Raw genomic sequence first — 25,050 nt, forward strand, 5'->3', positions numbered from 1 at the left:
CACACACCTTCCCGTGTTATGCTTAACAACTCGAGTCAAAGAGGAGACGGAACTGACGGAAGATATGGTCAGATGGGAGGAGCTGACTCTGAACCAACTGAACAAGAGGTTGCCTCTGATGGAGCTTTCTCTTTTATTCAACCTCAATGTCTGCATGAATCTTTGACTCAGATTTTACGGTCGGATGACTTTTACGCTCTAAAAACACAGCATTATTTATGTGTAAGTGGGAGGAGTCTGTGTCCTCCTCGCTCTGCCGTTAGGACATGAAACGAACACAGCGGAGTGGGGTCAGTCTGTGTCACTAGCACTGGTGGGCTACTGATCTTAAAGTCCCACTCCAATTAACTCTTGGTCTATTTTCAAAGTGGTCCTAGGCCTTTGTGTTATGATGATGCTGTTTTTAGCCAAAATCAAAAACCTATGTCATTCTCTAGGATAAAGGCTCTGCAGAGCGACAGGAGTTCATCAGAAATTCGTCTCTAAGTTGTGGTCGGGACTGTTGGCATAAGCCTGTGCTGATATCTCATCATCCCTTTGTTTACACTCTCTCCCGCTAGCTTATAGCTCAATGGAGCTATCCAGCCGTACAGTTTTGATCCAGTTTCCAGCTCAAATGAGAAAAAATTCAAAGACTTACATGGATCTATTTGTCTACAAGCAGATGCATCAGAATGAAGCAGAGCAAGGAGACTTTGGCCTGCCGATTGTAGTAGTTTGTACACAACTACAGTCTTGTTGCAATGGCATTTAATCTGCTTGTGATTCGTAGTGCTTCAAATAAAGAAGTACTCAGATACACAGTTTTAATCTTAATCGTCTTTATATATGTTCTCCATCTTGAGGAAAAATGCTACAAGGACACGTTAAAAACACCAAAAACTCAGTTTTCATTGGTGTGGGTCTTTAAAGACTTTCAAACCAAATTCCTCTTTCTGCCCCAAACCTCTTTTTGTCTGCAATTCTGTGTTTGGAACAAAGCTATACTGTGTGAAAGAGCATTATTACCACCATGAAACTGTTTTATCTTTAAAAAAGGTTTTTGGAATTTGGTTTGGGATTAATCAGCAGGTCTCCAACTCACACCAACTGAAGTTTGGTTGTCTTTCGTTTTCAGGGCATAGAGCAGTTGAAAAAGGAAGAGAGAAGATGGGCTAAAAAAACTAAGTGGATGAACATGAGGGCGGTATTTGGACACCATTTCTCCTTTTTGTGGTTTAGCCCCTTCTCTACCCCTGACCATGGGAAGGCTGAGACCTACCAGTATGTGGTGTGAGAGTTTCAGCTCCCCTCCAGGACTTTCACTGTACCCTCACACAGGCTATGAACAGCTTCTGCTGTCCTTCTCTGTTCATTCTTCTGTTGCCTTTAGTCAGTCAAGTTGCAGAGAAAAAGACTGGATCTGCCCCTTTGTGGTTTCTGTCTCTTGTGTTCAGAGAACTTCTGTTCTTTGTGGACTTTATTAAGGATGTTATATCATGCCAGTCTTTCTGCAGAAATATTGATTTTTCACCTGACAGTCAACTCAAGAAGCTGATAAAAATGAGTTTGTTTTCACTAAAACCAGCCCTGCTTATGCTAATGCCCAGTGAAATTGTCTTAAAATAAACATCTTCACTGGGTCACAATCTATAGAACAAGGCAGCAAAAATATTTATACACTGCCTTTCATCACCAGCTAGCTTAGTTAGACTATCGACTACACTTTTCTTGTTGTGAGAAATGCTTTAAAGCCTGTACGCTGCAGTAAAATGTTCCCTGTGCAACATCTCAATGGATGCGACAGCATTGCTGTCTAACTAAGCAACTAGAAAAACAGACTTGGATGACGGCCGTCTTTGATCAAAATCTTTTGTTTTTTTGTCTTCAGACCACACTCAGAGCGGGAATGTGTGCCTGTCAGAGATCAGGCAGTAGAAAATTTTGGCTTCAAGACAACCTCTGCAGATAATACAGTTCTGTTGGTAGCTTGTAATTTGCACCATGAAGTTATATCAGAGAATACAGCTCCACTTTGAATACTTTCTTCTGCTTTGCTCAAATATTTGCAAGCATCAAAAAACTCACCTTGGGCTGATACTTCTCCAAACTTGCCAAGTGCGTTGCTGCTGGTGGTTAAAAATTGAGAGATTCTAGATGAGAAGTTATAACTGAGTCTTTTGTGCTTTTAAAAGTTCAAATGCTAAACTCAGCTTTTCCTTTTGGTGAATTCTGTTTTTTCTTTTACACATTTAAATTTATTAATACATTGTGGGGTTTCCAAATAATTAGATAACTCCTGATTCCCTTAAAGGGCCTATGCCATGCAAAATATACATTTTAAGCTTTTAAGTGTATTATGATGTTCATTCTTCACTATAAACAACCCCTAAGGGTTTTTTTTCTGATCCTTTCTCACATTTCTGAGCATTCTATTAAAAACATAATGTTTCCATGTTTGGGTTCATGGGATCTTCCAGAGATTCTCCAGGTACGGTGAACTACACTCCTGCTGCGAGAGGTGTGTCTGAATGACAGCTGCTTCCGCAGTCTTTCCGTCTCTCTCTGACCTAGTTTGAAGGCTTCCTGTCCTGCATTAGTCTGAAAAGGCAAAAATACACCAAAATAAAATTAAGGCACCTTCACCCAACGGTAGCCGGGACGGGCTCCGGAAACCCTGCTTCCCCAAAAGCCATACAGCAGGTTAAGAAAATGAATGGAAGTTCAAGAGGAGAACTATCAGATCGGTCCACATACGGGATGTTTATTTATCCAGTCACCGAAAACGTCTCACGCCCAAAGTTGAATCCCCGATTGGTTGACTTAATATAGTGAGCTCACCAATATGGAAGTGTTTTTGACTCAAAAATAAAAATAAAAGTCAATACTGGAAATATGGCTATTTCATTTGCACAATGTATCTGCATTATTTGTCTAACCACTTGGCTAACCACCACGCCACCCAGCTACTCTCAACTTTAGGATAATTTTAAATCAGACTGTTCCATTAATCTATACTTTTGCGATAAACCACCTTACGTGATAAGTCATTAAAAACACTGCGATTGATGAGAACAAGTATTTTTAAATTTAATTCACTAAAAGCTGGGCTGAAAGTAAGCTGCCTTCCAGTAAAAGAATCTGAGGTGGGGGGCCGCGGTCGTTCTTATGGAAGAAAGCAATGACAATTGAAACTCAAACTGAGAACAGGCTGCGCTTTATTTTGGAAGTTTCGGCCCGTCTCGTTAACGTTAGGGATCCCCCCGCGTCACTTTTGACGTTTTGGGCGTCCCTAAGTCATCGCCCTCTAACTCACCGGCTGCTCACCAACAATTTTTTTGACGCATTAATTGCGGATTTTCTCATACCTGCCTTTCCACACCGCGCGGGCGTCCCTCATCGCCCTCTAACTCACCGGCTGCTCTCACTAGATCACGGGCGGGTCTACAACCACCGAGCTGCTAGCTAGAACCGGCCCGGCGCCAGGACGCGGATAGCTCCTGCACACTAACCCGGCTCCGGTTCGCGTCCAGTACCACGTCTGGTGGTACCGGCTCACGTCCGGCGCCGCGTCCCGAGAGCTGCGGACCCCCGACGTTCTGAACAGCAAGCGCACCGGGGAACGTTTTAAATGTTCTGGAGGTTTAAGCGTGATCCAACCCCAGCATAGCGGTCTGTCTGCCGGCATATTCATGGCGTGAGCTCCGCTGGACACGTCGCTGCATCGAGCTGCAGCCAGAGAACGCGGCGGCAGTAACAGACTGTCAAACTATCCACAGTGCATCCCGCTTTTCTCAGTCTTTAATGTTTTAAAAGTTCATTGGAAATGATAAATCTAAGCTTTGAGCTCGTTTTTAAATCAATGAGAACGGCATGTAACTTCCCGACAGCACAAACCAAACCAGAGCAGGAGGAGCTCTGACGTTATCGTCGTGCGCAGAATGTGAACACGAAAAAGCAATGTCAATTGGCTTTGTCACTTTGATTCTGTCACAGAATGAGCGGAGTTGAAGAAGAAAATGAAAAAGCATTCTGACTATTGCTTTTTTATTTTATTTAAGAGACAGGTACACTTTGAAAAAGAAAAAGCATTCTCGTTAGTCCATTTTAATTTCCAAATTTGATATTCCTGATTGAATGTTGGTACAAATTTACCAAAGAACTTTTTGAAAATGAAATGTCAAAGGCCATTTCCTTTACCATTTTAATTGAGTTACAGAATGAGCGGAGTTCAAGAAGAAAATGAAAAAATTGTTCTGAGAATTGCTTTTTAATTTCAGTTAAGACACAAATGATGCAGATACATTTTGAAAATGAAATAACATATCTAGTATTGACTTTTATTTTTGAGTCACAAACGCTTCCATACACAAACCTCGAATATTTGATCTCTGGCCACAACGCTCCAACTGCACTGCTGCCAGACCGCCACGCTCAACGCTGAAATTGTATCACCGCACCTCAGATCACATCTGTACCATTGACTTAACAGTGAAACCGGCCGCCTCTGCTAAGTGAATCGCATTCGCCATGAACACAGATTCACACAGCTGCACACTCACACTTTCGCCATTGAGCTAGCGGTGATCAGGAAAACACTCTCGCTTTATATGCACAATAACGGATATCTTCCAATTGTGTCCCGTCTCTGACTGACGCCGGTCTTCAATCAACGCCAAGTCAGAAGGCCAGTTTATATTTCACAACGATCAGCCATTACATCAGTCCCATACAAAATCACATGGTCTTGTTCATACTAATGTTGTCTGGTTTTGCTTGTCTGCTATAACTGTGAAGATCTTCTACGTGGTGTTTATACTTTTCAAGTAACGCAATCGTCTCCCGTGTTTATTTTGAACATGAACAACATCCTAATTATATGCTTAAGGCGTCTACAAACTGTGTTCATAGTTGCCGGGCTCCTTTCTTTAAGATATCCCCAAATGTCACTGCAAAAAGGAACCCATTAGTCATCACCATTCTGTGGCCTGTGTTGGGATAAATGCCCGTCTCTCATAGTTGCCCCTCTCCCATAGGCGCCCGTCTCCAATATACGCCAGGTGAGCTGACACATTTTTACAATACACAGCAGAGATTGACTCATTTTACTTCTGGGTAGGAGAAGAGCTCATTAAAAGAACTTATGTTTCCTAAAAATGTCTTCCTTCATGTGCCAAAAGTGATATATTATCATAAATATTGATATAGTTCACTCTGAAAGGCTTAAAAAAAGCATGGTATAGGTCCTTTAAAAAAGACAGTCTCTTTTCACTGTCTGGCAAGCTTTAAAATGTAAAGCATTTGTCCATTTTCATTATACATATAATGCAGTATAAAATATCCCCCCTCCATTCGTGTGATGGGAGGAGTCTTCTTGGCCTCTCCCTCCCTAGGCCAGCTCTTATTAAAGTAAAAAATTCATTTTCTCTGTGAACTTTCTCCTCTGATGCATGTGGGGTAAGATATTTTTCAAAAAGAAACGTAAGCAAAAGGACAAAATTGTGCACAAATTAATAATAAAACATGAATTATGTATAAAAAATAAATAATTTCTGCACAGGCTGCACGATGTCACAGTGGTTAGGATTTGGGACCTTTCTGTGTGAAGTTTGCATGTTCTCCCCGTGCATGCGTGGGTTTTCACCGGGGACTCCGGCTTCCTCCCACCGTCCAAAAACATGCTTCATAGGTTCATTGGTGACTCTAAATTGCCCCTAGGTGTGAATGTGAGAGTGAATGGGTGTGTGATTGAGGCCCTGAGACAGACTGGAGACCTGTCCAGGGTGAACCCCGCCTTCGCCCATCAGCAGCCGGGATAGGCTCCGGCACCCCCGCGACCCTGAAAGGGACGAAGCGGACAAGAAGATGGATGGATAATTTCTGCATAATTTTGCAAAAAAGAAGAATACAACATTTAATTTTGTGTTTAACATTTTTGTTTTGAAAATGACTTTTCCTTGTCTTGAATACAATATTTCCCCTGTTAAAAATATGTCACGGGGTCACAGGCATATACTGTATATCAAGTCCTAAACCATCAAAACAACAAAGTGAGCGTGAGTATTGAGGCCCATTTATTAAAGAATGTTGTGCAGGTTGCGGCTGGGTGGCTCAGTGGGCTAGGTGAAGGGCTGGCACTCAGGTTGTCCACTGATCCCCACCCAGATTTTGGGTCCTTAGGCAAGACCCTTGACGCTGCTGCCTAACTGGGTCCCTGTGCCCCTCCAGTACAGGGTTGCGTCAGGAATAGGGGTGTGCCAAAATATCGATATTGCGATATATCGCGATATTTAGTCCTGTGATCGATTCTCGATGGGTTCTCACCAAGTATCGATATTATATTTTCATTTAAAGAAGCTGTAGCGCTGAGCGTCTGTGTCGCGCGCCGGAACTATGGGGGCACGCTGCGTCGGACTTTTAATAGCGATGCACGCGCTCGTTCGGGAGAAGCACCGGTGAGATACAGGCTCTGTAGCGCGTGTGTGAAGCATGCCTACCTGTCAGCATTTATCATCCATCTGTAGGAGATCCACCCGGTAAGAAGTGACTTTGTCTGAGCGCTAGAATGTCAGCGATCACTTGCTTCCTGTTTGCAGTGGGAACTGAGCGCGTGCTACGCAGTTGTCTGTTCAAGGACCATCGGAATTTTCGCTTTCATGCACTTCAATGTTTAACCTGCTGGTGTACGGTGTAACTTTGATAAATTTATAATGTGACGTTTTCAAACAATGTAATTACTTGTTGCTAATGTTAATTTTAAAGTAATTCTTAAATAAAAAAGCAGGATTTGATGTATGAACTTAAATTTAAATGTAATTAAACTAAAGTACATGAATTCACTGTAAAATTAGGGAGAATGCTAATTAATTGAAGCACTTAAAATTATATTTATTGCCATTATTATGTGTGTTTTAAGGATTTTACCTATTGACTGCTGACTGACCAAATGGAAAAATGATAAAAATTGGAAAAATAATCTCAAGTAACAGTCTGAGTAAATCAGCCTTTATTTTTGGATGCTCAGCCCTTTTCAAGTGAGAGAAAAGTGCACAAAAAATTAGGTCAATTTTGAGAGAGGCTGTAAAACATTATATTCATCATCCTTTGGTGTGACGTTCTTTTGGAGGTAGATAGCTGTCACTACTTGACTTATTTAATATTTGTTCTGTTTACAACAATTCTGCACTAAGTAGTGTCACTGCTGATCATGTTTACTATTGTTAACATTGAATCTGACAGATAATTCCAATTCAGTTGTTGTCAATGTTTGTCAAAGACATAGTTTTACTGATTTCAACAATGTTGCACAAAAGTGTCTATAATTTGTTGCACAAAATAAGAAAAGTTGTTTAGTATGATTGTGTTTAAGGTAAAAAAGATAAATGGGGATATATTTCCCCCCAAAACATGTTCTATATAATGGTAGTTATTAGAGAGGGGTTTTTTTTTTACCAATTATCGCAGTATCGCGATATTATCGATATCGTGAGCCATGTATCGCGTATCGTATCGTATCGTGAGGTACCCAGTGATTCCCAGCCCTAGTCAGGAAGGGCATCTGGCGTAAAAACTCTGCCAAATCACTGATGCGATACAGTGGGTGCTGTTACGCTGTGGTGACCCCGAAAGGGATAAGCCGAAAGTGAATATATATAAGAATGTTGTGCAGGTTATATGAGTTATAACAGGGAAATTATCTTGTTACCATCGTTTTGTTAAAAAAAAAAAATGATAATAGCAGCGATCTCCAGCCGCATTATGCTAACGTCAGTTGATAACAGCTGATCATGTAAACCATGTACCATAAGATCATTTAAGACCCAGATGTGGTAGAAGTAAGCAGCAAGAATGCTGCTTACTAGGTGTAAAAGAAAAAAAAAGTCCATGCTCTTCTAAGAAGATATGAGAGAAAAATGAAACAAAATAAAAGAGCAGGAGGGTGCCTCCTCCCTGCCACCGCCACTCTCATCTGCCCACCAGCCAGCGCCCTGGGGCAGGCTTCATCCAACACTAGCCAGGACGGGCTCTGGCTGCGCTGTGACTCCATAGGGGAAATAATGGTTGGAAAATAACAAAACAAGAAAGCTAAATTGGAGCAAAAGTCGGCAAAGTGGCCACCAATTGTAGCAACAGTTTAAAAAAAAGATAGAATAAGAACTTATTTTTTTTTTCTAATTTCTTTTTGCTGGCATATGGCAGTAGTTGGTCTGTTTTAGCTTGTGTGTTGTAATTGTTTTGTTCTGTTGAATTGTTAATAAACTACACTTTTGCTAATGATGCCACTGCTGATACATGAAGGTTAGTGTGGATATTAATGTCTATATATCAATGATCATAACATTAATAAAGTACTGCGAAACAAATAAAAACATGTAACCTGTCCATCAGTGCTTGATGAGGCATCTTTTTTTCCCCTGGCATTGCGCGTTCCTTGTTGAATTGATGTTTTGTGACTTGAGATAAATGCCTGTGAACCCATGACGTATTTTTGACAATAATCTAACTGGAGAAATTTGTATTCAAAACAGAAAAGTCAAATGTAAAACAAAAATATTGAATCCATATTTTTTGCAAAGCTGTGCACAAACTATTCATTTGTGCTAAATGTTGTCTTTATGCAAACATTTTGCATATTTTTTTTGACAGATATCTTACCTAATACTCCACTTTGTCATGTCTATAAAAATGTTCTGGGTTTTTTGTTTTGTTTTTTACACAAATGTAAACATTTCAATATTTTCTGACACATTTCAGAAAAGAGAATAAATTCTTTTCAGCTGCAGTATACATGTGTCTTTGCTTTCTTGGGGGTGGGATTGGGTGTTGGGCACCATATTTACAATAAACTGGCATGTTTTTGAGTGTGGGGAATAGAAGACGTGGCAAAAACTTTTAAGCTTTCGAGTTGTTAAAGAAACTCTCCCTGAATGCCTTTCTTTGCTCACACCTTGTGCCCTTGCGTGTCTGTGATCTGCCTCTTTCCCACGCAGTGTCCTCTCCACTCTCATGTATTCTGCCTTAGTAACTCAGCTTTCTGAGGCAGACGTCTGTAATGATCCTGACAGGTAAGCTGTCCCACCCACTGCATGCAGGCCCAGCCTTAACTTCTGCCTTTAGTGTCCTTCAGTCAAGCTGAATGCATGGATAGCATCTGTGCAGACTGTGTCTTCATCTCTCTTGAATATGCATGACAGTCCTGCATGGATCTCCCACACTATCTGAACAAATGTTTTTGAACTTTTACCCAAGGAAAAGCTCAACTGTCCGGACTGACCATGAACCTAAACCAGTAAAGCCAAAGTCATTCAGCTGAAAGGCTTGGACACAGAAAACGTTGTTTAGTTCAAATTACATTGGAAGGAAAAAGTTTTGGTCGCTCACCGTCACACCTGCATGTTGGGTATGTGTAATCAGAAATTATAGATTGTCATATTGACCTGATAAAAGTGAGTTCCAGCAGAATCCAATCTGCAGCTTCATCTTTCGGTTGCCATAGTAGCTGCGTTTCCATGACACATTTGCGGAAAACTTTATCAGAGTTCTAGGAATTTAAAAAAAAACACAGTTTTAAAATGACACTGTTTCCATTAAATCATAATTTTGCGATAAAGCACAAACCAACTCATGCGATAAGTCATTAAAAACAGGGCGATGAATGAGAACACGTTTTTTTTTTTTATTTGATTCACTAAAAGGAGCATGTGGGTGACGTCACAGCTCTGTCTGGGGTGTGCAGCGCAGCTCGACTCAGAAGAGAGAGAAGCCTGTTCTGCGGTTAAAAGAAAAAACATTCTAACAGGAAAGAATCTGGACCTTTTTTTCTGTTTGAAAACACAACAACATCCATTCAAGTTTCTGTCACGGCTCTCGCACTCATGAGACTTCAGGCTCCAAGCTGCAAAAGTGCGTCTGCAGATGAAGCGATGAGGAAAGGAGGAGGAGCTGCGCGATTCTGTATGACTGCAGTTTCTAAAGAGCTGTGACGCTGTGGGACCTCTTGAAGCACCGGCTGTGCAGCGCTCATAGCAGACACTTCATAAAGAGAAGAGTATGTATGTCGAAAAAAGTGTTTCCATTACAGTTTTGAGAAAAAATGTCTATTTCAATACATCCCAAATACCTCCTCCTCTAAGCGCAAAAACTTTTTTTTTGACAAATGCGAGTTTTTTTCTAAATTGTGGTGTTTCCATTAGGAGAACTTATTATTGAAATTCCAATTTGAGAAATTTCAGAGTTAATGGAAACACGACTAGTGTTGGTATGTAAAACCAGAAAGCTGTTATGTAATAGTTTCTGTGACCTATGTAACGTTTTCATCATCTCGATTGATTTACTTGAGAAGCACAGGTCTGTTTGGGTGAAGTTTTCTGATGAAAGTTATTGTTTGATTTCAAATGGTTAAAGACATCTTTGGTTACATTTGGTTGTAAGAAAATGTGCCTTAAGGAGCAGCGCGTCTAAAGTAACAAACATCTGTTTGAGCTGGAATTTACTGAAGACAGGACACAACTGGAAGATATGCAGTATTCTGCATCTAAAATGAAAGTATTTTGCTGATCAACACTAGCGCTGTGGAGAAACAGAGTGTTTATGTTAGTCTGGGGGCGGAGCTATCAGAGCAAATTCTTCCTGGAGGGAGCTGTTGGCATCGATCTTACATCAGCACGTTTCCAATCTCTCGTTTTCGTGGGTATGGGAGGGGGTGCAGCAGACAGCGCAGGTTTTTAAGAGGATTACTCTTAAATGCATGAATGGGTCAAAAAAACATTTTGGGGTTCTTTATAGTGAGGAATGAACAGTAAAATGCACTTAAAACCTCAAAAAGTAGAATTTTCATGGTAGGGCCCCTTTAAAACTTATAACAGAAAAAGTTCCTGTAGTCATTTCAAGTGCCACTGCGATCATCTTATGATCCCGGTGGTCTTTTCATTGATTATAGCTTGTTAAGGCTAATTAAAAATATGTCGTTTCCTAGGACATAGTTTCTGCAGAATGGTATAAGTACATAAAAATGTATGTGGATTGTGGGCACTAGTGTTGCCTGTCATCCTGTCTCCCACTAGCTCACACACCCTCACACCTCCAAGCTAACATTAGTGGTCAAGCAAACGTAACAAAACAATATTGGAGCTATTCAGGCCTACAGTTCACAGCCAGATACCAGACAAGGGAATTGATGAAGTTAATGGATACGTTTGTCTACAAGTAGATTCATCTGAGTGGACAACAACAATCTAATGCCTTTTCCCTAAGTATTTGGATAAAGAAAACACAGTTCTAATCTTAATTTTCTTAATATATGTCATCCATCATTAGAAAAATAACATAAGAACATGTTAAAAACATCAGACACATTTTTCATTGGTAGGTCTCTAACTGAAGATGTTTTTAAGAAACCCTTAAAGGCTCTGGCTCACAGTGCTGCAGCCTGAAGTTCTAAGCTCAAATCCTTGCAGGTGTCATGAGTATAACATCACTGCAGCACATGCTCTGCATTTCAGAGTTCCTGGACAGTGCAAAGCGGAAAAGCTGAGAGTCCTTCAAACTTTGTCAAAGCAGATCAGAGGCTGCCCAAGCGTGTCAAATCAGCCCATTTCTGTTGTTCTTGGCTTGGAATTTTTCTGGCCTCACTCTTGTGTCTTCTTCAGGGAATTGAACGGCTGAAAGGAGAGACAGGAAAACGGGGAAAGATGCCGTGTTGGGAGGCTATGCAGGAGGCATTCGGAGGTCCTCTAGCATTGTCATGGTGCAGCCCCTTCACAGGCCTGAGCTGTTGGAAAGACTCTGAAGGCCACGCCGTAGTCTTACAGGGGGATATCATCGAGGAGGACGTCATCTCCATCCCGCTCAGCTAGAGCTGGACATGCCTGCTGTTCTACACCTTGTTAGAAGTTTGACTGCAGGGCTTTCAGAATCATAAAACTAAAAGCAAATTTGTTGATAATCTTGTTTTGGTGGAGAATAATGTTTCTTTTTGGGAACTGTGAGGATTTAAAGCTGTGGAACAGCAGCACAGAGACATAAACCTTTCTGCTGCTTTTTATTCTTTCTAAAGACTTACTCACTTGGTGCCTTTTTTCTATCCCACCATCATGTATGGAGTGTCTGTGTGTCACATTCTTCTTTCTGGGTTTCTCATGAATTTCTCTGCTGTTAACACTAGTGAACTATTTTCTAAAGCAACAATAAAGCAGTTTGTCTCCATTCCAAGAGTCTATTCTGTTATGAGGTCATTTGACCAATTATATAGGGCTTTTGTTTTCTACAGTCGTGGCCATACCTTTTGAGACCAACACAAATATTAATTTTTCACAAAGCCTGCTGGTGTAGTTTTTATAATAACAATTATAAAATGTTTTGAGGCGTGATCAGTTCAAATCTGAATCATTGCAGTCCCTCTTTGCCTTGAAAATCAGCTTCAATCCTGAAAGAGCATTTCCATTGCATGCCAGCTGGAAAAGCTCAAATAATTTCAGTGATTCCTCCAGTAGAACACAGCTGTGGGTGTTGATGAGTGGAGATCAATGGCAAGATGGCGCTCCCGGAGTGCGACGTTGCGGAGCTCTCGGAGTGCACATCTTTGTTTACCTTTCACTTCTCCTTCTTACTATCTTATTCCGAGTCAAGGCTTTGACTGAAAAATTCACGTATGATCGAACGATCCTGCTAAAACTGATAAAAAGCAGCAACTACGGATTTCTCGACCCGAATGTGCTGGAAACCTTCCCGGAGCTTAAAGGGTTAGTAATGGCCTGGGACAAAGCTAAAATAAGTATCCAGATATATGCCATATGTTCTAATGTATCAAAAATAACAAATAATTACCGTTGACAAATGCAGGTTTTTGTAAAATTTGACAAATTAAACGACAAATCACACTCGCATTTCGCCCTGCTTCAGAAACGGCTCGATTTGGGTCATGTGACGCGTTGACGTCATGTGGGTGAGACAGTGCCAGCAGCAGAATGCAGGCGGACCCAGGGTGTCTGCAGATACATGTATGTGTCTGCGCTGCGGCAAAGTTGAATTCTATAAACATAGGTGTTATGGTCCGACGGAGTATTAGGGCCACCAAAAAAAAAATTTTAAATTATGATTTTTAAAGTCGTAAATTTACGAGATTTACAATCGAAATGAGCCTATTGTGAATGAACACTGTGAGCAGAACCAGACCGACTAAACCGTGAAAAGCTTCTGATTTCAACAGGTAAACTGAATGTTTAAAACATTGCACATGTTTGGAAGTTTCTTTGTTTGGTTTGCAGTTTATTAATCATTGATGGTGGCTTGCAGGATCTCTGCAGATCCGTTGATGAAACCATCGACACTCGCAGCGGTCCACCAGTCATTTCTTCCTCTGTGAAAGATCAGATCTCATTCATTTCTGTGTGATGCTTTCATCTGAAGAGGAATCGTTTTCGGAATTTTCAGTGTACTTAGCTAACGTGACAGACTGTTGTCATCCCCTGTTGTTGTTGTGTGTTGAAACGGGACGATTCATGTGGAGAACGGGGCGTACGGAGCACTGTTTACATTCTCCTTTGGTTTCTGCGCATGTCAGAGACATGCAGTAAGGTGGTGAAAGAGCTTCTGGGTATGTGAATAAAGTGAATAAATAAGTGAATAAATAAAGAATAAAGTGGCGGACGGTCCTGCAAACATGTCTCTAAGCTCTTTATTTTGCATATGAAACTCTGCATTACCCACCCGGATAGCCAGCGTCATTGATGATTTGATTTAGAATCGCCAAAAGGTTCCAATCTGTAAATAAAGCTTCACGAGATGCTCCACGTCTTCCAGCTTCGAGCATGGCTCTGATAAACTGACAGCTTTCGGTTTCATCTGCATTCTCAGCGTCACTGTCAGTGTCATTGCCAGATTGTGAGCTCTTACTTTCCGCGCTGCCGGCTCAAATTGATAGGGCTTTACAGTCCTCAAACCACAAACACCCGGCGTCTCTGAATCAGCGTCACTTTCAGAACAAATGTTTCCACAATCTGAGTCTGAAGACAGAATTGTGGACCTTGAAATATCGCCGCTATCGCTAGCTCCGACACTCAAAGGAGAAGCCATCTTGCTATGTTTACCCCTGTTACGTCACACGCACCACGTGACCAAAACGGAGCTTTTTACCCGGAAGAGACAGGTTTGCCAAATTTGGCCTCAAAAATGCCGTTTTATTTCAATATTTCTTGCTCAAAATACGCCAAAACATTTGGAAATGGTAAATACAAGGCGAATTACAGTTAACACCGAAAATGACCCACAACCCCATTACTAACCCTTTAAAGGCAAGGTGGACCGGCCTCTGACAGCAGGCTCTCAGGAAAACAATAGGCCTACACGGAGGCGCGGCAGGCGGGGAGGGGCGGCCCGAAGGCTGCGGCACCTAGCTAGAAACTGAAGGCTAACTATCCCGATCGTACTGTCTGCTAACGTCCAGTCACTGGAAAATAAGATGGACGAGATTCTAGCCTTATTTCCACGCAAAGGGACATGCGAGATTGTTCCATTCTATGCTTCTGTGAAACATGGCTGGGGGAGAGGACACCCGACGAGGCAATCGCATTGGATGGCTACACAGTCTTCAGAGGGGTACTGACTGTAAGATCATCTCAAAGTCATCCTCTGAGAACGTGGAATATCTCACTTTAAAGCTGAGGCCATTTTATTTACCCAGAGAACTGCAGTGTATCATTGGGAGTGTTGTGTACATTCCCCCCCTCTGCTAAAAAGGAGTGTAAGAGAATATTTTTGATTAAATTTTAAATCCATTTTACTCTTATATTTAACCTTTCAATGAAGCTCTATAACCTTTGAATGAACCTAGTGGGCATTTTAACACATGCTTCTGAGGCCATGTCCACACGTAGGCGGGTATTTCTACAAACGCATATCTGCTGACCTCCGTTTTACAAAAAGTGTTGCGTCCACACGTGATCGTTTTAAAAATAACTCCATCCACACGTCCCCGTATACTTGCGCTCTTGGACGCGGTTATGAGCTTGTCAGAACAGTAGTTGACAGTGTTTCCATTAACTCTGAAATTTAGCAAATTGGAATTTTGATAATAAGTCCTCCTAATTGAAACACCACAATTTCGAAAAAACTCGCATTTTTCGAAAAAAAGTTTATGTGCTTACAGTATGTGGCATTTGGGGCGTATCAAAACAGACATTCCATTGTTTTTGAAACACTTTTTTCGAAATAGATGCACCTCTTTGTCTGTCCTGAGCGCAACACGCGGACGGCAGGAGAGATCTAACAGCTTCACAGCTTCATCTGCAGCTTCACTTCTGCAGCTTGGAGCCTGAAGATGCTGAAATCTCGTTTGAGGAAAAGCACGAGTGCAGAGACAGAAACTTAAATGCATCTCGTCGTGTTTTTAAACAGAAAAAGGTCCAGCAGCTTTCTTGCTGGAATGGTTATTTTTTTTTAAAAACCACTGAACAGGTTTCTCACCTGAGACTGTCAATAGACTGCGCGGCACGCGCTCTCCAGACAGAGCTGTGACGTCACCGCAATGCTCCTTTTTTAGTGAATCAAATAAAAAAATACTTGTTCTCATTCATCGTCGTGCTTTTAATGACTTATCGCGTGAGTTGGTTCGAGAGTTCGCAGCTAGTACTGACGTGTATGCATTAATTGTCGCAAAAAGTGACGTTTAAAAACGTAAATCACCGGTTATTCATGTCCACACACAGACGCAAAACCGGAGTTTTCCAAAATCTTCACTTTAGCCGGAGTTTTCCAAAAGCACCGTTTTCAGTGACTGAAACCTCCGGTTTCGTGTGGATGATAGGCCAAAACGTATAGACATATATTCGTTTTAGCAGATACCCGGCTACATGTGGACAAGGCCTGAATGTATTCTCATATGCCTAAAACAGCCTGCAGTTGATTAGAATTCCAACTAGGGAGTGTTTGATGTTAAGACATAGATAGCACGTTGACCCTGAGACAAATGCAGGATGCAGAGGCTTCTGCTGACCCCGAGATAAATGCTGGTTCTGTTAAGACACAGATAACAAGTTGATCCTGAGACAAATACAGGAAGCAGAGCCTTCTGTTGACCCAGAGACAAATGTAGAGAGGAGCCCTATAAAGAGTCTGCATCTTGTCAGTTCGTTTGGAACCCTCCATGAAAGCGCTTCCCTACACGCTCGTGTGCACCGTGTGTATTTTTTCTGATTTTGCTATTAAACACTTGTGTTAATCTTAAGATGTGTCTGTTCCTCCATCGGATTCCACATTTTTCCACAACAGGAGGCTCCACTGGGAGCTACATGACATGATCAGTGCACATGAAAACACATATCCTGATGCAGCTTTTATCGTCGCTGGAGATTTCAACCACTGCAACCTCAGAGAAACCATGCCAAAAATGCACCAGTTTGTGAACTTTCCCACACGGGTAAATACAATATTGGACCACTGGTACGGCAACATTAAAAATGCCTTTTCTGCTGAGCCACAACCCCACTTTGGAAAGTCTGACCACTTAGCAATTCTGCTCAAACCAGTTTACACCAAAAGACTGAAATCAAAACCAGTTTCAGTCAGAACTATTAGCACCTGGACTGAGAGCTCACAGGCTGCTCTGCAGGGCTGCTTCGAGGCCACAGACTGGAGCACCTTCAAAGAGGCTACAACCTTCATGAATACATGGAGACAATCAGCGACTACAGGAGTTGTTGCACGTCCATCTGTGCACCCCCCAGGACTGTGCGCACGTTTCCCAACCAGAAGCCCTGGTTCAATACACACACACTGATGCTGAAGGCTCTGAAGAAGGTGAACCCCCACAAGGCACCTGGACCTGATGGAGTGCATCCCAGGGTTCTGAAAACCTGTAGAGAACAGCTAGCCGGGGTGTATGCTGAAATCTTCAACACGTCCCTATCCCAGGCTGTAGTACCCACCACATTCAAGACCTCCACCATCATCCCAGTTCCCAAGAGACCCGACATACCCACCCTGAACGGCTTCAGGCCGGTGGCACTCACATCGATCGCCATGAAATGCATAGAAAAATTGGTCCTCAGTCACATCAACAGCACGGTCCCAGAAATAATTGACCCCTCCAATTTGCGTATCGCCCCAACCAATCAGTGGATGATGCAGTAACAATAACCCTTCACCACACCGTGCACCAAAAAAAAAAAAAACTACCTCACTAAAAATATATGTGCAATATGTCTTCTCAAATTGGTCAACGTGCAATATTTCAGACTCTCTAAATTGTTCTTTTTGTGCGTTTTATCATTCTATTTATACTTTTTTGTACTCTCTATCATTCTATCTTTTCGAATATACATATTTCACAATCGCTATATTTAAACTTGTACAGAAACCCTACTTTTTAACCCAAATGGTGACTCTGAGAGTTTTGCACCAGAATTCCAATATGTTTCAATGTACATTGTTGCAAATACGGCAAATAAAAAACCTTGAACCTTGAACCTTGATGACTGAATTACAAAAGGGGGCTGTAGCCCTTAAAGCTAAACGTGCCAATTTGGTCTCTTCCTTATGAACCAACATTCTTCAAGAGCTGGAAAGTCCTACCTCCAGTGGCGCCAGCAGGGGGTGGCCAGGGGTGGCCGTGGCCACCCTTGGCCGACACATGGCCACCCCATTGGCCACCCCACGGTCAACCCTCTTGTCACTATAAGCTGTGCTTGCATCTGTTATGCATTTCATCCCTACACCATCAGAAGGTGCTGGATAATTCCCCAGGAGGGGAGAGGAGATGAAGAGCAAACCAGCTGTTACGCCTGCACACACAGGCGCGCATGTGCAGGCGCAGGCACACACAGCGGCCTCCATGGAGAACTGGCATCAGCGGACTCCGAACCAACTCAAAAATATCTTAATATTAAAGAAGGATAATCACACCAAGACCAGGTGTTTACTGAAACTGGTAGATTCTAGAGTCCTCTCACATTTTACTGATTTTGGAGGAGCGCGCTCCTGGTTCAAAGGCCTCATGAAAAGTACACAGTCTATTTTTCTGAACTAAAAAATAAAACTCTTTATGTTAAGCAATACTCCAAAGTTATTTAATAAATGTTTACAAAGCATGATCAGAAGTGATTTGGATGGGTATGGATCTCCAATTGGCGGAAGTCCCCGGTCCCTAACCCCGCAAATTTTCGTTGTGGCTCCTTTATGGGAGCATCTTCTTTCATTATTATTATTATTATTAATTATTTATTATTTTATCTTTCTGTCGTCATTCCTCTTTATTTCTCTTCAAGCCGTACCTGAATGGTCAAATTCGCGTTGCGTGCGCCCATGGACAGAATGGGATTGAGCAGAGCGCAACATGTGTGTGCGGGGGGGGTGGGGGGTGCTCTGAAGTGTGCAGCAGTAGCAGCAAAACATGAGCCGAGTAAAGACAAAAGAAGAAACCGCCAAGTGAAACAACAACGGTTGTGATGCTTTTGAAATGGATAAAGAGGAAAATTCCATGGAGGACAAGTAGATCTTCATCTGCTAATGCACTTTTTTAAAGTTAGTTTTTAGTTTATAACTTTCCATGGAGAATTTCATTTTTCTCCTAAGTGTGTTTAAATCATCTTTTCCTTTTGGGCTTTCCCTTCAGGGACTCCCCAGCCAATCAGTTTCCTCCATCTAACCGTCTTCTGCATCCTTTCCTCCTCTTTGTTGACTGCATCCATAAGCCTCCTCTTTGGTCTTCCTCTAGACCTCTTTCCTGCAGCTCTAGACTCAGCATCCTTCTACCAATATATTCACTGTCTCTCCTCTGAACATGTCCAAACCATCTCAGTCTGGCCTCTCTGACTTTATCTCCAAAACCTCTAACATGTGCTGTCCCTCTGATGTATTCATTCCTGATCCTATCCATCCTGGTCACTCCCAAAGAGAACCTCAGCATCTTCATCTCTGCTACCTCCAGCTCTGCTTCCTGTCTTTTCTTCAGTCCCATTGTTTCATGGCTGCTCTCAGTGAAAATCACAAAATCGTCTGCAACCATCACAGTCCGTGGTGATTCCTGTCTAATTGGAAAATAAAACTACATTTTTGTGCAGCTCAAAATGTTAACTGTACTTTTATTTGTCTATGCACATTATTAACATGGAATATAGACACAATAGATCAAAGTATATCTGCTGATATGTTCTGATATTTTTCTACAGGTTGCTTAGTAGAATGACTTTAGAATGACTTTCCCTTCCCATAAATCTTTCCTCTGGGACCTCAACACCCAGCCTCTGTCAACTTCACCAATAATAGATACACTCAAAACATTAATTTATGTGAAGTTTATAATTCATATATTTATAATTCATGTTTTGAGGGGCTGCATGGTGCAGTGGTTAGCGCTCTTGCCTCACAGCGAGAAGGCCCCAGTTCAAATCCCGGCTGGGACCTTTCTGTGTGGAGTTTGCATGTTCTCCCCGTGCATCCGTGGGTTTTCACCGGGGACTCCGGCTTCCTCCCACCGTCCAAAAACATGCTTCATAGGTTAATTGGTGACTCTAAATTACCCCAAGGTGTGAATGTGAGAGTGAATGTGTGTGTGATTGAGGCCCTGCGACAGACTGGCGACCTGTCCAGGGTGAACCCCGCCTTCGCCCATCAGCAGCCGGGTTAGGCTCCGGCACCCCGCGACCCCAAAAGGGACAAAGCGGTCAGGAAAATGAATGAATGAATAATGTTTTGAGTGTATCTATTATTGGTGAAGTTGACAGAGGCTGGGTGTTGAGGTCCCAGAGGAAAGATTTATGGGAAGGGAAAGCATGTGAATGGTAAAGCTGGTATATTTGTATACATGTACGTGTTTTTGTATAGATCCTGTGTGTATTCGATTATATGAACAGATGTCTGATGGAAAAAAAAAATGAAAGAATGGTACTTAATTTCTGTTTCTGAAATAGTTTATATTAAAGATTAAAATGAAGATATATTGTTAGGGGGTAGGATTAAAAAAAGTTTTTAAACTTCTTCCTACTCCATTTCAAACTACACAATTGAGGTGTAAATCTTTTATTTATAATTTATATAAAATTTTGTTTTCTTGTTTTGCTTTTTTTACGTGTAATCTGTATGTTCGAAATAAAGGACTAACTAACTAACTAAAAAATAGGTTATGTTTTGGTGTGCCACCCCAAAATTTAAAGTGGCCCCCCAGCGGCCACCCCCAGGAAAAATCTCTGGAGGCGCCACTGCCTACCTCACCAAAACAAATACTTTGTAAAAGTTGTTTCTTCTAAATATTTACAATAAATACATTGTTATATTTCAATTTCATAAATTTCTAATTATTTTGCTTCCATCAGCACCAAAGAAGTTCCTTTCAAAATGAAATACACTGTCTGGTTACACCCCTTTTTTGTCTAGGGGATCGGAGGAACAGAAAATAAAACTAAATTAAAGCCGCAAGCGGCGTTGGATGGCCCGCAGTAGCTGCCTGTCCTCTCGCTCGCCGTCCAGCCCTAAGTACGCACAATCGGCGCCCTCGCTGCCCGCCCCTACGCACCATTGCCGCCCTCCACGCCCACCTTTGCCACAAGCTCAACTGCTAAGCAGCCACTATAAACCACTAAACTTTGTACTAACAAAAAGTACGTTTCATCTTTGGAAAAATCACCAAATGTCAGATTTCGAAACAAAATGGCCGCCAAGTAGTAGGTCGCGGAGCCATCCCATAATAATGTAAAATTTAACTATGGATATATCCAGTAAAGCTATGTTGGTTGGGTTCGCAAATTGCGAACTAAATTTGTTTTTTTGTGGATTCAGCAGTTTTTTTCGAGACTTTTTTTGCGTAGCATTGTGGTTTTTGAAAGTTATATCGTTTCATTCAGCCTGGGCCCCCGGACGCGCAAATACCCTTTTTACGCAAATGGGATAAAATATGTGCGAGCTGGTTAAGACCGTGTCGGTTGCGACCTTGCCACGCGCACGCCATTCAGATTCCACAACTTCTAATTGCAACATTTTTCTCACAGTACATTCCCATTTATGGCCAGTGATGTGACATATCAATTGATAAAACCCCCTAGGAGGTATTTCTTTTTGTAGCTTTCAGTAAAAGGGCTTTTTCTTTAAATTCAAGATGGCGGCATCTTCCCAAGGTCAAAGGTTAATGAAACTTCTTGGGTTGTTGTAGACTCGAGCTGAGGACATGATTCTCAAGTTTCGTGAAAATCGGACAAACAAAAGTTCAGTTTTCCCATATTGTTGAAAATAGTGAAAATTGCCATTTCTCCAACTTCGCCACAAGATGGCCGCCAAGCCGTAGGTCATGTGGCAAATCCCATAATAATTTCAAATGTTCCTGGGTTTATCCCCGACACGTGCCATGGGCTTTCGTTTGCATATTTCGAAATGTTTTTTTTTTTTGCCCCATAAGCGATTTTTGGCCCATTCATTTTTTTTACGAAAACGCTCGCCGTGATGTCATAGCTTTGGGGGGGAGGGGGAGGGGGGGTTGCGCGGAACATGCCAAAAATTCATTTTCAATTTTCCCTACGTGTGATAAAATTTTGAGGTACTTTTTGTTCATGTGGCGGGGGTGAAATGTCAATTTTAAATATTGAATTGTAAATTACAAAATGCATTTTAAAATGAAAGACCAAATTGCATATTGAATTGTAAATTGTAAAATGCATAGTCATTTGAATTATGACATCAAAAAATCATGACAATATAGAATGTAATTGCTTTTGTTTTTATTGAGTATTTTATTTTAAAAATTATAATGAATTGTAAATTGCAAAATGAATTATCATATTAAAACCCTAATTTAAATATTGAATTGTCAATGAAAAAATGCATTTTCAAAATGAAATGTCAAACTGCATATTGAATTGTAAATTGCAAAATCCATTGTCACTTGAATAATGACATCAAATTTACAATGCAATTGATTTTGTTTGTATTAAATATTTTATTTTTTAGGGCTGCACGGTGGCGCAGTGGTTAGCGCTCTTGCCTCACAGCAAGAAGGCCCTGGTTCAAATCCTGGTTGGGGGATTTGGGACCTTTCTGTGTGGAGTTTGCATGTTCTCCTCATGCATGTGTGGGTTTTCACCGGGTACTCCGGCGTCCTCCCACCGTCCAAAAACATGCTTGGTGACTCTAAATTGCTAGAGTCACCAAGCACACCCTAGGTGTAAATGTGAGAGTGTATGTGTGTGTGATTGAGGCCCTGTGACAGACTCAATCAGCAGCTGGGTTATAACCCAGCTGTGACTCCGCGAGGGACAAAGCGGTCAGGAAAATGAATTAATTTTATTTTTTAAAATTGTGATATTGACTTGTACATTTTCATATTGAATAGTAAATTACAAAATGAATTATCGTTTTGCAAGCCTGATTGAATATTGAATTGCAAATTGAAAAATGCATTTTCAAATTGCATGATGAATTTGCAAATTGAATTATCAATTGAATAAAGCATAATACTTTGAATTATGACCTAAAAAAAACTTCCATAGGGGAGGTATTTGATTGTTTGTTATGTTTTCTATCATTTGAAATGGTGCAATACAAAATTGTTCACAAAAAAAGTAAAGTGAGTTCAATTATTGATTAGATGCCCTCAGTGAGTGGTCAACTGTCATAAAAAAATAAAGAAACTAGGGCTGTCAGATTTGTTGTGTTAATTATACGTTAATCTGACATGTGCAGGACACCAACAATTTTTTTGACGCATTAATCGCGGATTTTCTCATACGTGCCTTTCCACACCGCATGCATTCGTCCCTCATCGCCCTCCAACTCACCGGCTGCTCTCACTAGATCATGGCCGGGTCTCCAACCACCGAGCTGCTAGCTAGAACCGGCCCGGCGCCAGGACGCGGAGAGTTCTGCACCCTAACCCGGCTGCTCTCACTAGATCACGGGCGGGTCTCCAACCTCCGAGCTGCTAGCTAAAACCGGCCGGCGCTAGGACCTGGAGAGCTCCTGCACCCTAACCCGGCTCCGGTTCGCGTCCAGTACCATGTCTGGTGGTACCGGCTCGCGCCCGGGCCGCGTCCCGAGAGCTGCGGACCCCCGACGTTCTGAACAGCAAGCGCACCGGGGGACGTTTTAAATGTTCTGGAGGTTTAAGCGTGATCCAGCCCCAGCATAGCTGTCTGTCTGCCGGCATATTCATGGCGTGAGCTCCGCTGGACACTTCGCGGCATCGAGCTGCAGCCAGAGAACGCGGCGGCAGTAACAGACTGTCAAACTATCCACAGAGTATCTCGCTTTTCTCAGTCTTTAATGTTTTAAAAAACAAAAGTTAATTGGAAATGATAAATCTCTATTTCATTTATTACTGTAGTTCAGCAGAGGAGGAAAAGATTTGGTCCTGACAAAAAATGAACATGAAAGTGTTATGGAAATTTTATTTTTGATGTTTTTTATTTTATTTTACTGAACGTTGATTGAAGTTTTGAATTTAAAATGCCCTTCACTTGCACTTGGGCTTTTGTTAGGCATTTTATGTTACAGCCTTTTATTGTTAAGAAAGTTTATCTCAATATGATGTTACAAAATAAAGTATTTCTGATGAAAACTATTAATTTTTTCATTCTTGTTTTCATAATTAATGTAGAATTGCTAAATTCCACGAAGCACACATTTTTTTTCCTAAAAAAAGGCCACATATTAGTTTGCGATTAATCGCCAGTTAACTATGGACAATGCGATTAATCGCGATTACAAATTTTAATCGCCTGACAGCTCTAATTAAAACACAAATAATGAATAAAGATTGACAGTTTGCATTCAAATTGAGAAGTTATTTACAAACATTAATTGCGATAAACCTTGTGGAATTGATTCTATGGACAGATGACTTTTAAAGATTGCATCTAAATTAATAGTTAAGTCAGTATGTCAAATATTTAACTTGTGCATTGGCAAATTGGTCAGATTGGTTGAAGGTATCAAAAGTTATCCCTTTGTTAAAAATGCTAAAGAGCCACTGACGGAACAAAACAGCAGACCCATAAGTATTTACCAGTTCTAAGTAGAAGGATGGAGGGAGTGGTGTTTAAGCAGATTCAAAATTATTTTAATGTAAAAAGTATTTATTCTGATGCTAAACATGCTTATAAAGAGGACTTCTCTGTAGTACAGCTCTAACAGCTTTGACTGATGAATGGTTTAGACAGATTGATGGGAAGCTGTTGGGAGGAGCTGTGTTTTTGGACTTCAGGGCAGCTTTTGATATCGTTGATCATACACTTTTATTGAAGAAACTGTCAAATTATGGTTTTAATGAATCAGCTGTGTTGACAGAGATATGAATGCTTATGACTGTACATATCCAATGATCAGTAGGAGGCGCTGTTATTTTATGTTACGTGTGTATTCGTAAAAGAAGAATGTTCATCCCTCTCTCTCTACCTCACTTGACTCGAGAGGAGCAAGGTGTGTGGCTGTGGCCAGAGAATAACAGAGAAAGGTCAACGTCCAAACCTGATGAGTCAGTGTCCAATGCCGGTGGCGGTACCTCCACTGGTACCCAATCGTCAGCATGTTGAATGGCCCAACGATTGTCCAGCGGAATACGACTCAAGTAAGGTTTCAGCTGATCATGGTGAACAACCTTCACCTTGGTTTTTGGACCTCTCTGGATGCGATAGATGAGGTCATCCAACTGTCCAATGATGAAGTATGGACCTTCATAGGATGGAAGGAATTTCTTCACCCTGTTCTTAGGATTCTTAGTACCTTTGACAAGGTACCACACCGCATCACCCACTTTATACTGTGTGCGGCAACAGTTTTTGTCATATTGTCTCTTTGCACGTCTTGAAGACTCACCCAGAGCTTCTCTGGCAAAGCCATGTGCCAGTTCTAGGCGTTCTCTGGTCTTCTGGACACATTCTGGTTCTGAAACATGTCTGGTGTCGTCTGGAGGCAGTCCTGCCACCAGATCCACAGGCTCACTTACTTCCCTGCCAAACAGCATGAAATTTGGAGTGAATCCCGTTGAGCTATGTTTGGTTGCTCGGTACGCCATCACAGCGTAAGGAATCATGAGATCCCAGTCCCAATGACAGTGATCAGCTGTGGTAGCCAGAATCATTTGCAGGGTGGCGT

At 41.6% G+C, this 25,050-nt stretch overlaps 1 protein-coding gene across 8 annotated transcripts in view; it reads left to right on the forward strand.

The window, feature by feature from the left end:
- zdhhc3a (zinc finger DHHC-type palmitoyltransferase 3a) overlaps nucleotides 1-12,183 on the forward strand; it is a 41,309-nt gene extending 29,126 nt beyond the window's left edge. For 5 of the 8 annotated variants that reach the window (XM_024262280.2, XM_024262279.2, XM_024262281.2 and 2 more), the window contains one exon: nucleotides 11,628-12,183. In XM_024262280.2, coding sequence (XP_024118048.1) covers nucleotides 11,628-11,834 — 207 coding nt within the window. In that variant the 3' untranslated portion in view covers nucleotides 11,835-12,183. Of the gene's footprint in view, nucleotides 1-1,117; nucleotides 2,688-11,627 lie in introns of those variants that run through there. The other 3 variants (XM_024262284.2, XM_024262283.2, XM_024262282.2) reach the window with 3 other exon arrangements.
- The last annotated feature ends 12,867 nt before the right edge of the window (nucleotides 12,184-25,050 follow it).

The sequence above is a fragment of the Oryzias melastigma genome, unplaced genomic scaffold (genome assembly GCF_002922805.2).
Source record: "Oryzias melastigma strain HK-1 unplaced genomic scaffold, ASM292280v2 sc00247, whole genome shotgun sequence".
In the NCBI taxonomy this organism is placed as follows: Eukaryota; Metazoa; Chordata; class Actinopteri; order Beloniformes; family Adrianichthyidae; genus Oryzias; species Oryzias melastigma.